The following is a 14495-nucleotide window of genomic DNA, read 5'->3' on the forward strand; positions in this document are numbered from 1 at the left end:
ACATGGTGTGACATACTTATGCTTTGCTTAGAAGGTGGAGAGAGACTTAAACAGCTTACATTTCATCCAGTTGCACAGCTGGATTTTCACTGAAGCAATTCTGGTTAAGCGCCTCAAGAGCAGTACCCCACCTGGGAACTGAACCAGCACCCTGCGGGAAGGACCTGCCTCTTTAACACTACGCCAAGAGCGTGTTTTTCATGCTGAGGGTACACTTGAGTCAGATTGGATTTTTCATCCATAACGGGTACAAGTCAGTGAAATGATTTGTGAAGGAGAGTTTGCAAATTAGTGCCAGGTGAGTCATGTGAGCACACCATGTTGCACAACTGCTGTACTGCACTTTGTTTATATTCCTGCTCAACTTTATAAGCTATATTTCCCTGACTGTATCACAGGGTTATTTTCCTAACTGTATTCTTAATCAGTCCTTCCATTTATTTCTTCAGGCTTCAGGTCTAATTCCACAAATGAGTTTAGGATTTTTTTTTTTTTTTCAGTCAGACATCAGACTGTGTGGACCATCAGGCTACGTGTTAACAAGGAGCCAAAAATGAAACCAAGGCAAGGCAACTCTATTCGAATCAATTACCATTACATTTGACAGGTGTATGCATTTCACCGTGAACACTTCTGAACCCGGCCTTCAGTCGATGTAGCATATGAGAACATTCCCCCACTCTCACACCTACATCAGGGGGGCGTTTGCCCTGATCCCAGTTGAAGCACAACAGCCATTCTGTAGCAGATACCTCTCCACACAACAGCTGCGGTGGACAAAGGGGTATTTATTCAGCAAATTATACTGGGGGATGATTAGATAGCCAGATTGGGAATTTAGTCAGAAGACTAAGGGAATCCCCTTGTCTTGACAATAACGCCTTGGAGTTCAATGACCAAAGTGATCATCCACTACACACGTGTCCCTGTGCTCCTGTCACTTCACAGAGCATTTGGTTTTATAAAAAAATATCTAAAAACATTCATAACTGATTCTAATAGGGGTCAGCCAGCTGCCCAGACAGCTGAGAATTTCACCTTAATTAAGCTCAACATGCTGTTTTCACATAACAAAACACATTTAAAATCTACTCCAGACAACCAGTTAGCACAGAGCAATTTTTAAGCCATGACATTTTGGAATTTTGGCACATCCAGTCCCACTGCTTTCCAAAACTGGTCTTAATCACTTTGATGTTTGTCAGCACAAGTTAACAATTCAGACTGCAAGAATTTTTTATGGCCTTGGAAATGTTTTGATTATAGTTCACAAATGTATATCTACATTTACAAATTTCTGGACAGCATAAAGCTATTATATAAATGTAAACCAAAGCCAATTTTACATACCTTATCAATGAATTGTGGAACCGGTAGAACCTGCATCATAAAGATTATTGCCAATTTAATAAAAAATAAAAAAGTCATGACAGAAGGAAAAAAAGTCTCCATTTAGCATGTTTATTGATAATTGCCTGCCTCTAGCCCGTGATTGATAAAAATGCCCAAAATGCTAAACTTGTCACTGCCTTATCAAAACATACATCACCATTTCCTCCCCACAAAGATCAAAGTGCACAGTGCTGTTTGGGGCAATAGAAGACACTCCCCATATTTCACTCGTTGGATAGAATACAGCATTCATCTACAGCTGCCATCAATCATTCTTCCCATTTTCAAAGGTGGGGATCACCATACATGTAATGAAATAAAGATATCAGACAGGAAGATATCTGTCAGTTTGTGGCGCGAGTTAAATTTCCCTTCAGAGAACAATCCGTTCAGTCCTTTCAGCTTTTCCTCCCCGTAAAGACAGCAAAAGAGCCTTTATCCATTCATCAGCAGCTAGCAGTCACACATGACCCACTGCTCATGTCAACCACCACACGGGCTAATGAGGTGGCTCCTTCCTAGAAACAGATTAAAATATGAACACAAAGAGCAGAGAAGCACAAGGGTGTGTGAGTTTAAATAATGTTCTTCGTTAAATAGATAAGAGGTCTGTGTACCTCAGTCAGTGTGTGTCTGCAAGTCTGAGAACGGAAGCAAACGCTGTTCTAAGAGTCGAAGACATGTGACCTGAGAAACGACTTTAGTTTATCTTTCAAACCAGTATCTTGTTTACACAAAGATCTTCCAGAGATTACACCAGAGTACTGGAAGTTCAGGGGAATTAGGAAATTGCACCTACAGCAGAGAAATCTGTTACTTGACTGACTTAATAAATTAAAGCATCTCACAGAATTCCATTGTCACTAAGAAGGCATAAAAGGCATTACAGTCCCCTCATTTTAAACATTGACTTCATAATTCTTACTCAGGTCCACACGTCTAACACCTCCCACCTCACCCTTTGGTCCTCAAAAGGTATTATTTTTGTAATCTAATTCAGTGAGGTTTTCATTCAGCATGGAACTGACTTTTCTTTCATGTTTTTCCAAATTGCTTCATAATTTAAGAAAAAAAGGACACAGGAATTGGCGCAGGATGGTTCTTTTAAAATCATTTTACATCAGAATTTCTGATCAAGTGTTTGGTTGAGAGAACAAATGCAGACTTCTACCAGAATACCTGACTGACAATCCTGTCGGGCGATTGGACAATGCTGTGCAAGAGGGGTCAACGGAGATTCATAATTCCAAGGTAAGAGGTCGAATGTCGCAGTTAAGAAGGTACACACTGGTGAGGCATGGGGGTGGGGGTGACAGCACTGTGCAGAGCTGGGGCCAGAGGGCATGGATAAAAGGCACATAAGAGAGATGTCACCAGGCCACAGGGAACCTGCTGAGGGACCTTGGTGGCCACAGGGTTTGCACTCTGCCTGCAAAATCGGAGTGCTTTTAGCATGCTTCACATTCAATCAGTTTCAGTGATTCCCTTACCCTCACCCACACAATACCCAACCTCACACAGACAATTCCAGTCCCTTTTCCAGCGCGTTCATCTCCTGTGGGCACGCAAAACGACTTGTACACGTCATCGTTGACTGAATGACTCAAACACGTTCACTGGAGACAAACACCAACCTTCCCATTAACCATTTTCTTTTCTTCTGGGATGACGTTACTCTGACCAACATGCATGTTATGGAAATGAGGAGCTAAACTGAGCATTATGAGCGTATTATGTACATGTTGTCACATAAGAGCCTGGTTTTGGGGCTGTGAAGGATGGGCTTGTAAGGAAAAGAAGAAGATCTTCTGGATGACCAGTAAGCACTACTTATTGCTTCTTGCTCTGTGTATCTGACTGTAACAATGTTATTTCAACCTAGCACCCATCTCAGATCAGTCTGTAGGCATGAATTTGTTTGAGCGTGCCCAGTGTCTCATCTTTGCTATCCTGGCACCAGTCAATCATCCCTTCGGTTCATTGCACCTTTATTCCCAACAATGTAACAGTCACACAGACATTACACAATATTGTGAATGGTGCGTCTTTTATGAGTTGATAACCTGTTTGACTGGATCTTTAACCAAGTCACGATCCCTTTATGCCAGTTCAGCCAGTCACAAACTGAGTGAACCTTTGCACTGAGAGAACCTTTTTCAGCACCACCAATGTACTCTTCCGCACGTTCCAATTCAAGCAAATATTTATTCTTTTAGAAATCTCTGTGTGAACCGTGAGACCACAGTATGCTGCCACCTTTTAACCGTGGCTGCCAAAGACAGCCTGGGGTATACACTCCGGTCCAAGCCACTGCACATCACAGTGCTGCCCAGTGCACAAGGCAATACACAGTGGCACGACAATCCTGTCTACAGCACAAGTGCTGTTCATTTCCATCTGCTTGTACAGATCAATACAAACCTACACTAATTGGCCTATGCTGTTGGACATTTAATACTCCACAAGGAGGCCCAGAGGGCTGTTCTTCAGAAGGGGCATCAGTGGTGCATCAGTGATTTTTCTTACCCCATAAACAAGAGAGGAGAGTTAAAGAATGTGGGTCAGCAGTCAGTTCAATTTGGCTACAATTCAGTCGGCCTGCAGTTCAGCGTACAAGAGGGGTTTGTTCTATTGTGTTCTATGAGATCCACTCACCTGGGCTATCATGAGCATTGATTTCTAAAACCTAACCCAAGACTCTAGTTTTCGTGATATGGTGTAATGCTGTACACAAATGCAAACGCTGATGAAGACTCTAAACAGGCTGTGTTTGTGTATTTTCAGGCAAAGTGGCCAGATATATTCATCTGCTCAAAATGAGTCTCAATCACCTAGATCAGAAGATGACCTTACACATCCAAATCATCAAGTGGAATGACTGATTAAGATAGAAGGACGAGAAAAAGATCAGAAGATGACTTTACACATCCCATCATCAAGTGGAATGACTGATTAAGACAGAAAGGATGAGAAACAATAAGAAAACAGGGACTGATAAGCACAAAGTAAAAAAAAACCATCAAATGGAGGTATTCTGCAAACAAACAAGCTAAGCCTTGCAGAAGAGGTTTTTGCTGATGGAGGTGCCTTGTACAGCAGTTTGTTTAAACCTGATGTTTCTGGAGCATTAAACACAGCTTACATCGGATACATCGGATGTCACCTGCTCAACGCACTCCACTTGTCACATAACAAACTGCAATGTGATAGGGCCAGTGTGACCAGCCGTGACACTGAGGAGGCATGGAATCAATTAAGGGGAAGGTCAGTGCACTGACAAGTGACCATCCTACTGGTGGCATAGCCAACTGGTTACGTACACATTACACAATTGAACAAACACAGACAGTGCTCCTTAGCTTTCGCTCTACATAGGAGAAAGTGCAATGTGTAATGAGGACCAGATCCAGTCACGATTCAGCGAGTGAACACAAGAGCATTTAACACGACACTCTCCTACGTCATTGGTAAAAACTTAAGAGCGCTCGACTCAGCTTAGGCAAACACACTCAACAGTGTAATAGCTACTAAAAGGTGAGGGAGTGTGCAAGTCTGTAAGAGACAGTTTGTGGGAGACAGTGGGATCATTTCTAAGAGTTCCTTGAAACTGGAGCAGACTGACTGCAAGAAGCTCCAGGCAAGGTCAGCATCGAGGGTTAGAGCAAGAGATGTAGGGTCACTCAGAGATGCACTACACAGACGGGAAGTGTGAAGGTCAGGGAGCAAATGGCAGCCCATTCTGTTCACCGCACATGGTGCGCATGCTGGAGGAAACGGAGAAAACTGAGAGGGCAGTTCACTCACTGATCAGTGTCTAGAATCTAGACTCACTACAAACTCTGTCTCAGTGGACATTAGGGTGACCATACGTCCTCTTTTTCCCGGACATGTCCTCGTTTTGGGACCCAAAACATGCGTCTCTAAACGAGGACCTGTCCGGGAGAAAGAGGACGTATGGTCACCCTAGTGGACATTACACTCGGCTCCGTTCATTCCTCATATGAAGCGGAGCATTTTTAGGAAATCACAGAGCCTGACATACAGACTCACCTAAGACACAATAACAGTTCAGAGGTTGGAAACAAACAACTATGAGCAACTATGTATGGAATCATTGTCAAGGTTATCACAGACAATATGTGCAGCAAAAACCAGGTATGTAAGTGCAGGAGTACTATAATAGATCCCTACAAAATATATCCTAGCTGTTACTGTATGCTGTGAGAATTCTGTTACATAACGCTCATATGTTCATCTGCAGCTCACATGCGATTTGTGTACTCCTCGAATGAGCAGAGTTCATGTGCAGTTAGCACAAGATGTACCGAATAAATTGAGCCATGCCGTATGTCATTTCAAATTTGGCCCCCGTAACAAGAAAAACTGGTGTGAAATTACTTTACATTTGTACATTTTTACATTTGTACAATTACAAAACTCCGCTGCCTCCCATGTCTATGGCTATTCAAGCAGCTCGGCCAGAAATATGGGATTGTAATGTGGTTCATAAAACCCGTCATACGACCCTCCTTTCCGTTACTGGTTAATGGGTGCACATTGCTTGAAGACTGCCGTAAGGAATTCTTTCAGATCTTGAGCATTTCAGTCCGTTCTAGTGCTGAGCAACTTTGGTGCTGAAGAACATAACATCTACAAATACTGTATTTCTGGCGGTGAAAGAAAATGCTGTGGGTAAAACCAGAAAGAATCATATAAATTAAGCCTTGCTCCGCTTTGAGTTATAATCATATCCTACTGATATCCTACTATCACTAACAGAGGAAACCCCTTAGATTTTCACACAGATTAAATGACACCCGCCTTCGTTCAAGTGATCACGCTTCAACACAGTACGTTTTGTTGTATACAAGGGGATCAAGTTCTGCGAAAACCGTGAAGTGGTGGTCTAATCTGACGTATCTCAACCCTTCCCATATCTTGCAGGTGCTGTCATGCCTCACTACCAAACTCCCAGTGACTCACAGTGAAAACGCTCACTCATTTCGATAATTACATAAAACCAGTCGGAACTGTGTGTTTTACCACTGGTGGACGGTGCGCAGATCTCGAATTAAACATTGTCAGGTATTTTATAACGATAAGTTAGATAACCACGGTTAATTGCACGGAAGTGTCGCGTATTTCAAATATAGGAAATTGTATCACTTTATTTTTTCCATAAGGAGTTAATATGTACATCCGTCAGCGGTAAATTGCCATCACTTCATTAGGCTTTTAAAAGCAGTCGCAACAACTCACAAAACAATGGCAGTGCATCACAATATAATCTTCGTCACATCACATGCCAAAATGAACACATGGCCATCTGCGATAGCTAGTGATACATAATCTTCCCGTTATTTCTGTATATTGGGGTCGACAGCTAGCTACCTTAACCCATCACGTTAGCAGTCATATAAACAGCACGCTATAGCCACATTAACAATTTTCGCCAGACATACGCAGATCAGGTATATGTGTCAGCGCGTGTTGTACCTGTGAGGCAAATATAGTTAACAGGCTCACAGCTGGCTGTATTTTATCTAACCACAGAACAGAACTGGATGTTCCTTCTGTAAGGCGCTGTGGGGGTCACATCAATTAACGTTAGTCTGACAGCAGGCTAATGTTCACACACACCGTATATTTAAATGAAGGTCAATAGTAAAATGCGGAACCAGAGGAGTTAGGAAACCATGCCCGAAACAGTGTGTTACAGTCGGATTTTTATTAAGCCCAGACTGCAGAGTTCACGCTCTGGGCTGAACAGCATCAAGTCACACTGAAAACGCGGTCATTCCATAGACGTATACAGGGACCTTAATGTGTGTATAAAGGCACTGTCACCAAATAACGTTACATTGGGTCTAAATAGTTGCGTGCCGGAGGACTAACCATTAAAATAAGTCATAATCAACGCACAGAGCTTGGTAACGCTAGCTAATATAGCTGTGAGGTTTGTTACGCACGTTGTTGGGGCATGATCGACTCCACAGTTCCGCGTTTTACTTTGTACCGTGAAGATGATGGTAAAATAGATAGGTAGATAGCCTGTTAGATAACACGCAAACTGCAGCTAGTTTACTCTTTATTGTGTTCACGAGGATTAATGTTACGTCGATAAAATACAGTGGCATTTTAGTTGTAGCTAGCTATATTTCAATTATTTGCTCACCTGTCAGGATACGTTGGTAAAACTGGAAGGAACCGTTCTCTGTTTCAGCAATTTCCCCCGTGACAATATTCTCGGCAACGTTACACACAGTGATCTCTATCTGATATTCCAAGAATATGCCCGGATCTGCTCTTAGTAAGTGTCCTGAGTTTCAGTCCAGTCAAGTGCGACTGTACCCTAACATCCACACCGTATCTTCTAAAATTCACCCTCAAATACAGACAGCGCATTGACACGGGGTTGGCAGAGAACATTACTGCGCAAACTCAAACAGTACCATGACGTCAAGACCCTCCCCATTCCACCTCCCATGGAGAATCAGAGCCAATCAAGGACGTCCCCTATCGTGATGCAACCATGACTGTCATCAGTTTTTCAATCCATGCATGGGACATGCTTGTGCTGTAAGCCTCTTCTCCTCCTCCCCCATTCTCCCTCTTTCTCTCAATGCTCTCATTTCCTATCTCCTGTCGTTTTCTAAAACTAAAAATGGCGTCTTCCCATCTTTTTCTATCTGTATGATTTTATTCTTGCTCTACATTACCCTCTAGCGGTCTTTCCTAATCATTGCACCATTACTTAATTGCCCTACATTCGCAAAGTCATTTCTTTCCTTACCCAATTTGATAATATGCCATTCACAGCCCGACTCAAATCTAGATTATGCGCTAGCTGGAATGAGTACGTGAATGACTCGAATTCTTGTGGAAAATCAACATAAACGTAATACCTATATTTATTCCGTCAGTTGGAATTTCTGATCCTTCCACTGCAGAAATTCCAGGCCAGTGTAGCCTTGCAATCCCAGCCTTCACAGTCTCTTTCATTTCATCAAACCGTTCTTTTGGTTCCGAACAAATTGGTATGACGGAACAACCACACCTTAGTGTTTGCATTTTACCACAGGGTAGTCCATACCCAAATATAGCAAACATATTTGAGTAATTTTGTAAATCCCCACTGGGACACTGCTGCTGTACCCTTGGGCAAGGTACTTAACCCACAATTGCCTCAGTAAATATCCAGCTGTATAAATGGATAACATTGTACAGAACTGTAACCTATGTAAGTCGCTTTGGATAAAAGCGTCTGCCAAATGAATAAATGTAAATGTATAGTGGTAATGAGCACATAAAGGTTGCTGGTTCAATTCCCTGCTGCGGCACTGCTGCTGTTCCCTTGGGCACTTAATTGAGAAATGCTTCAGTGATATCCAGCTGTATACATGGATAACGTAAAAAATTGTAAAAAATTTAGCTCTGGATTACAGCATCTGGTAAATGACAATAATGTAATATAATGCATTAGTGTATTTGAGTAAGTTGCTCTCAACTTGCTTCCTGATACTTTTCCATCCTGGTAATATCTTCATTACTCTACTTCCCTCATGAACTCACCAGAAGAAAATGATTAATCAGATGTAGATTAAATATGCATATGAAGCCACTGCTGGTATCATGCAAAGCAAAGCAAGAGACCTGAAAGGAAGGACAGGAAAATGGTCAGTCAAATGAGCCAGAGCCAGCACATTAACAGTACCTTTTATTTAAAAATGTGTTTGGATTTCAAGGATAAAAATTACTTTCATCTCTGAATACTATGTTAAGGATTACAAAATAATAAGTATCTTTCATTCAATTCTCTTGAAAGATTCTATCTAAAGACCTAAAGGTTCTAACTACATTTTCATAGTTATGCTATGAGGAGGTGAAGTTCAGATTAGTAACCTGCTTTGTTAATAACCTGTGCATTGGATCTGGTTTCTGATTAGATTAGTGGTTTCTTTGTCCTGACTTATTGAAGGTAATTGTACCATGACCTCTGGTTGTCACAGACTCCCGTTGTTTGAAGTGTTAATATTAGGCTACTCAATAATTAGAGGTAGAAACACTTCTACAATGTTTTGTCATATAATACAAATTCATGTGATAATAAAACAATGGAGTTTAATAAAGATACAAGTGAGTTATGTGTATTGATTGGGTTTTTAAAAGATGTATTTTTGTTTGTCTTTTTTGTACTAGGCTAATCAAATGTATTTATTAATACCTGAAAAAACTCATCTTGATTCAATTGCAAAATTTACTGTCCACCTACTTACAGTACACAAATTTCAGATTTATATTGCTCTTGAGTGGCACCAAGTGGTGATCTTTAGGAACCTCACATTTCTCTGGAGAAATCTGAGGCAGCTATTATAAATTTCAAAAGGGCCTTATATGAAGGTCAAAAGCATCAGATATACTTCACATCGTAACAGTGAATTAAATAATGAGCAGGCCCAAATGAATGTTTTTATATCACCAGAAATCCAGAACCATCATTCTAACATTAACCAATCAAAACCCAGCCACACATTGTTGTGAAACCTCTTTTTCAAGTTATGAAACGAACAAAAGCAGTTGAATAACTGACTTAAATAACTTAGTTGGCATTTGCATTTTATTGCCGGGTGATGTTGCATATCCAAAGCAGGCTTCCCTCTCATTCCATGCAGTGTGTAAAATTTACACAACGGCAGTATGTTTGAGCTTCATCCATCCTCAACTTGTTTCATGATATTTTTCCATGCTGGTAATATCATTACCCCACAAACTCACAAACTCACCAGCAGAAACATTATCCATCAGGTGCAAGTAAAATATTTATTTGAAGCCAAAGCCATTATTATACAAAGCAGGCAAGAGAACTGAAAGGTATCTTACAGAATCTATGAAGTCAGTCCATCGAGCACTGATCCAGAAGTGGGGCAATAACAGCAGTTTTTAGTATATTAAACAAAAAGTTATCCATTAAGATCTCTTAAGGATACCTGGAGGCTAACTAAGTTTTGTTGGAGGAAAAAAAGGTGGAAAGACAATATGAGGCATTCTCATGGACAGGCTCCTCTGTTCTTTGTTTGCATTCAGCTTTAGACAGTAACCTTTAGCTTAATTCCAAACTTAGTTTCATCAACTCTAACATCTGAAACAAATCTCATTACTGCATCTAAAATCTTTTGGCTTTCAGATTTCCCTTTTTTGGGCGTGCATGAACAGACGCACTGCTGTAACTCTGTCGTAATTACATTACGCGTTGGGCAGATATTTTCCATGCAATGCTCAGTTTATTATGATGGTAAGATAGCGGATGCACGTACTGTCTTGGTCTGATGGGCGACATTGCTAAAACCAGTTCTGTTCAATCCATGTCATGGGCCATTTAAACTGGGCTTCTTGCCCCAAAGAACAGCATTGTTTAAATACCGTAATGTATAGAGACAGAAATCAGGGTATTACTGCAGGGCCATGACTTTTCCACATTAAAAACACTTTTTTTTTCTGTCAGAATCAAAGGTGTCTTTGAAGTAATTTCCCCTTAAATACACCTTTGTGTTTCCTATGCCTTTACAGTAGTTCTGGCTGAGAAACGTGTCTATGATCATTTCCATGCGTACATAGAGCTGAGACCCCAGCCCCTCTCCTATGTGTCCTCCCTCTCTGATCCTCTCTGTTACAGCAGTGCTGTGATTAGGATAGCTGCATGGCGTGACTATGGCTGGCAGGGGAGGTCACACCACTGTATAATGTAACGGTGCCAACTGACTCAGGGTACAAGGGACCATAACCTTGACAAACAGCAGAAACCGCAAAAAAAGCTCCATCAAATAGCAGAGAGTTTAAATTTTTTATCTTAAAGTGTAACTAAACTCACATGTCACAGAGAGAATTTCAAAACAAATTCAGTAAAAAATTTCAAGGCCTTTTGAGCAATAATTTACATTTTTGCTAGTGCCTAAGGATATGTTGCCATTGAATGAGAGCCCAACTGTTGCATTAGTGATTGTAGGCAAGAGTGAGAGAATGTAACATTCTGTCACTGACAATCTTTTTATTTTCTAGAGGTGGATTCAGTGAATATAAATCTCATCACTAAATGAATGGCTGCACATTTATTTTTGGAAACTGGGGCCTTCCCTTTCAGTACTTCATCCTCCACTGAGAGGATTTGTGAATGTCAGTTTTATTTCAACTTTTTAGTTGTTTTCATTTTCACTAATTTTCACTCAATTTCTATATATCATTATCTGAGGCAGGAGTGCTGGGTTCCTTAGAATGCTCAATCATGCCTGTAAGTCCTAGGGACACAGTAAAACACATCAAACATCAAATTAAACACTGACTTGAGTTCTTATTGAAGAAAGTAGTAGCTGGACAGGAGCTGTGGTGGTTTGTCACTGGCAGAGCAGGGAGTGGTCAGTCCCAGCCCCAGTGATGAGTGCATTAACTAATGGTGACTGAAGATGTAGGTTACAGTTAAATGTATATAACCACTGGTCAGATTGAGCTTCGCACATGTTTCACACTGTAGCTTATGATGAATTATGCAGCACCATCGTACAATTTGTATAACTGTGATTATAGGTGAAAAGTGCATGGTAAATTCTTTTTCTATGCTAGAAGTAATTGGCAGGTCTCCGGTCACTGGAGAGTATCTCAGATGTAGGCTGGTAGTTGCCCTGCCTCTGCTGGGGACCAGTGGGTAACTGCAGGGTGGTTGATCTGAAGCAGCTCTCATTCAGGAGGGATGTAGGTCAGTAGGAGCACAGATCTCAAGTAGGTCATAGGTCTTTGGCAGCTCCCTAGGCAACTCAGTGCACTCTAGTGAGCTCATATTCACGCATGGGTCTGGTCCAATGGGCTGCACTGGCACGCAACACCGCTCCTTAAGCCAATCTCTGGTTCACACTATTGTTCTGTAAGATGACGCCTCAGACTCAAAATAACTTCAGTGGAAGAGGCGCAGAGCATGCACGTTTGGAAACCCCAGGCAGGGACAGAGTGCTCCCAGGTGCTTGGAGCGAACAGCACAGTTACGCACAGGGTTCTGAGGAGCGTAAGGACAGAAACAGGTACAGGGTTATTGTGAATGGAGCAACTGTCATGTCCTGGCCTGGATGCACTGGAAGCAGCGGCGAGAATTCTTTTTGAGTTGAGTGCCAGTGCCTGCCTATTAATAGAGAGGCTCTGCACAGAGACAGACGGCATGCCAGTGAGCCGCAGGGGTGGAGGATTAGGCTGATCACAGCACACACGTGTGCTCCGACCCAGCGGCTTACATGAAGCCAAGATCTGGCCAGCCCTGATCCAGGTAATCCAGCCCACAACCCCCTCCCTGTCTAATTCTGGTTGAAGCTGTGTGAGAGAAGTTTTAATGAATGGATGGCGTTAACACACCAGAGACGGAACTGCCTCAACGTTGCACTTGCTCTTCCAACCAAAGCACTTTGTCAGGGCAGCCTGCAGTTAGCAGGTGTAACAGGAGTAGAGATCATCATCACAGTTTGCTGGATGCTGAGCGAGCTTCCATTACCTGAAGGATGGCCCTGTATACTCTACTACCATAAAATACATTATTGTCAGTCCAGGTGCTTGTGACGGAAAACAAGTGAGAGTGGGGAGGGGCCCAACTCAATTCAGTCCGTAGTTGAAGTTGTAGGACTGGAATGCAGAATGGATTGATGGATTTAAGATGAGGGAAGTACTAGGACATTTATCAGGAATCATCCTATAGAAAACCGCAACATAACACAAAACTCTTGGGTGTTTACTGCATGACTATATTGAGCAGATCATGCTTTTTAACAGCCATTCTGTAGCCTACTAAAGCTGCTGACTGGAGTCTTTATCAAAGCGTGAAAGAGTGTATTACCTGGGATGCAGAGTTCATCCAGAGCCCAATAACCCATATACACAGTCAAATCAAAGAGTAAACATATGTCCTCTCCATACCTGTGCATATGCCACTTCAATAAAGATTTAAACATTACAACTGTAGGATATGTTTCATATGTATGCCACGTATGGTTCCACAGGCGTATCATTCCCCCTACACTGTGTGTGTTAGATATCTTCAGGTCAAAAGTCAAAGTTTGTATTTCTCTCAGTCCAAGCGAACCACAAATGACAAGTTTTCATACAAACATGCAAAAGTTCTTTTTGTTTCAAAAGCCATTCAATTCCAGTAATTTTTGTGAGTGCTTTTTTAAACATGAGAATAATCTCCTCCAGCATGCCAAGTGAAGTCTCTCACACCTTCCAAGAAACAATGATTGCGAAAAAAATCATTACTCCAGTTTGTATGAGGCCATGCTGGACTTCCAGGGACAGGAAAGTGGCAGGCTGTAGTCAGTTATAGGCCTCATGGATTGGAAATTGCCAGAAAAAAATGACAGCAAAAAAACAAAATAGCAAACAGCCGGCATCTCTCCCTCTTAAACCCTTTTACTCTCCATAAAACTTCCAACGTCAGAAAAAGGTTGTCCTTTATTATACTTTTTCTATTGTCCAGTAAGTCCACTAGAAAAGGCAAGAACCTGGGAAGTCTGCAGGTTAATGGAGTAACTATCTTCTGTCTTCAATGTGTACATCTGAGGCAAAGTTTTTATTCACACATAAGAGGTGGGTCCAAGTGCAGTGCTTTTACCTCTTGAGCAGCAGAAGGTTGCGCATACAGGGATCTCTATTAAAAGCTAAGTATAAAAAAAGATGCCGTGGTCCTTTGTGTATTTATCACCCACTTTCAGGGCATAGCGAGACAGGGTGTGCTTTGGGTGTTGGAGGTTGGTGAGGGAGATTACTTTCAGGTGGCGAGGGTGGAGGGTGGGAGAGTCTGTTCTGGGTTTCTGTTGGTTCTAGATAACGTTTTCAAAGAGTTGCATGGAGCTCATGATGTTCTCATCCTAAATGTACAGACAGGGAGGGGTTCAGAGTTAGAGGGCTGTTTGAAAAACACATCTGTGTGCAGAATGTGCTAGTATGTACTCTCTGATGAACAGCATGTGTGTGACTGTGTTACAGTGGTTTGTGCAAGAGAAGTGAATGAGCTGGCTGGGTCACAGGTGCAAGAGTACACAGTATGAGCATTCCTGTGTTGAGTTAATTAATTG

General features: G+C 41.8%; 2 protein-coding genes across 5 annotated transcripts in view; both read right to left on the reverse strand.

Annotated features, from left to right (window-relative positions):
• Positions 1 to 7813, reverse strand: part of LOC118775978 (solute carrier family 23 member 2-like) — a 32046-nt gene extending 24233 nt beyond the window's left edge. The window contains exon 1 of one of the 2 annotated variants that reach the window (XM_036525984.1): positions 7568 to 7813. The gene's annotated coding sequence lies outside the window, so the exon portion shown is untranslated. The remainder of the gene's footprint in view (positions 1 to 7567) is intronic. The other variant, XM_036525985.1, reaches the window with a different exon arrangement.
• Positions 7814 to 13728: 5915 nt separating this feature from the next.
• Positions 13729 to 14495, reverse strand: part of LOC118776367 (calsenilin-like) — a 40474-nt gene continuing 39707 nt past the window's right edge. For all 3 annotated transcript variants that reach the window (XM_036526685.1, XM_036526684.1, XM_036526686.1), the window contains one exon: positions 13729 to 14288. In XM_036526685.1, coding sequence (XP_036382578.1) covers positions 14241 to 14288 — 48 coding nt within the window. In that variant the 3' untranslated portion in view covers positions 13729 to 14240. The remainder of the gene's footprint in view (positions 14289 to 14495) is intronic.

This window comes from Megalops cyprinoides, chromosome 4, assembly GCF_013368585.1.
Source record: "Megalops cyprinoides isolate fMegCyp1 chromosome 4, fMegCyp1.pri, whole genome shotgun sequence".
NCBI classification, from domain to species: Eukaryota; Metazoa; Chordata; class Actinopteri; order Elopiformes; family Megalopidae; genus Megalops; species Megalops cyprinoides.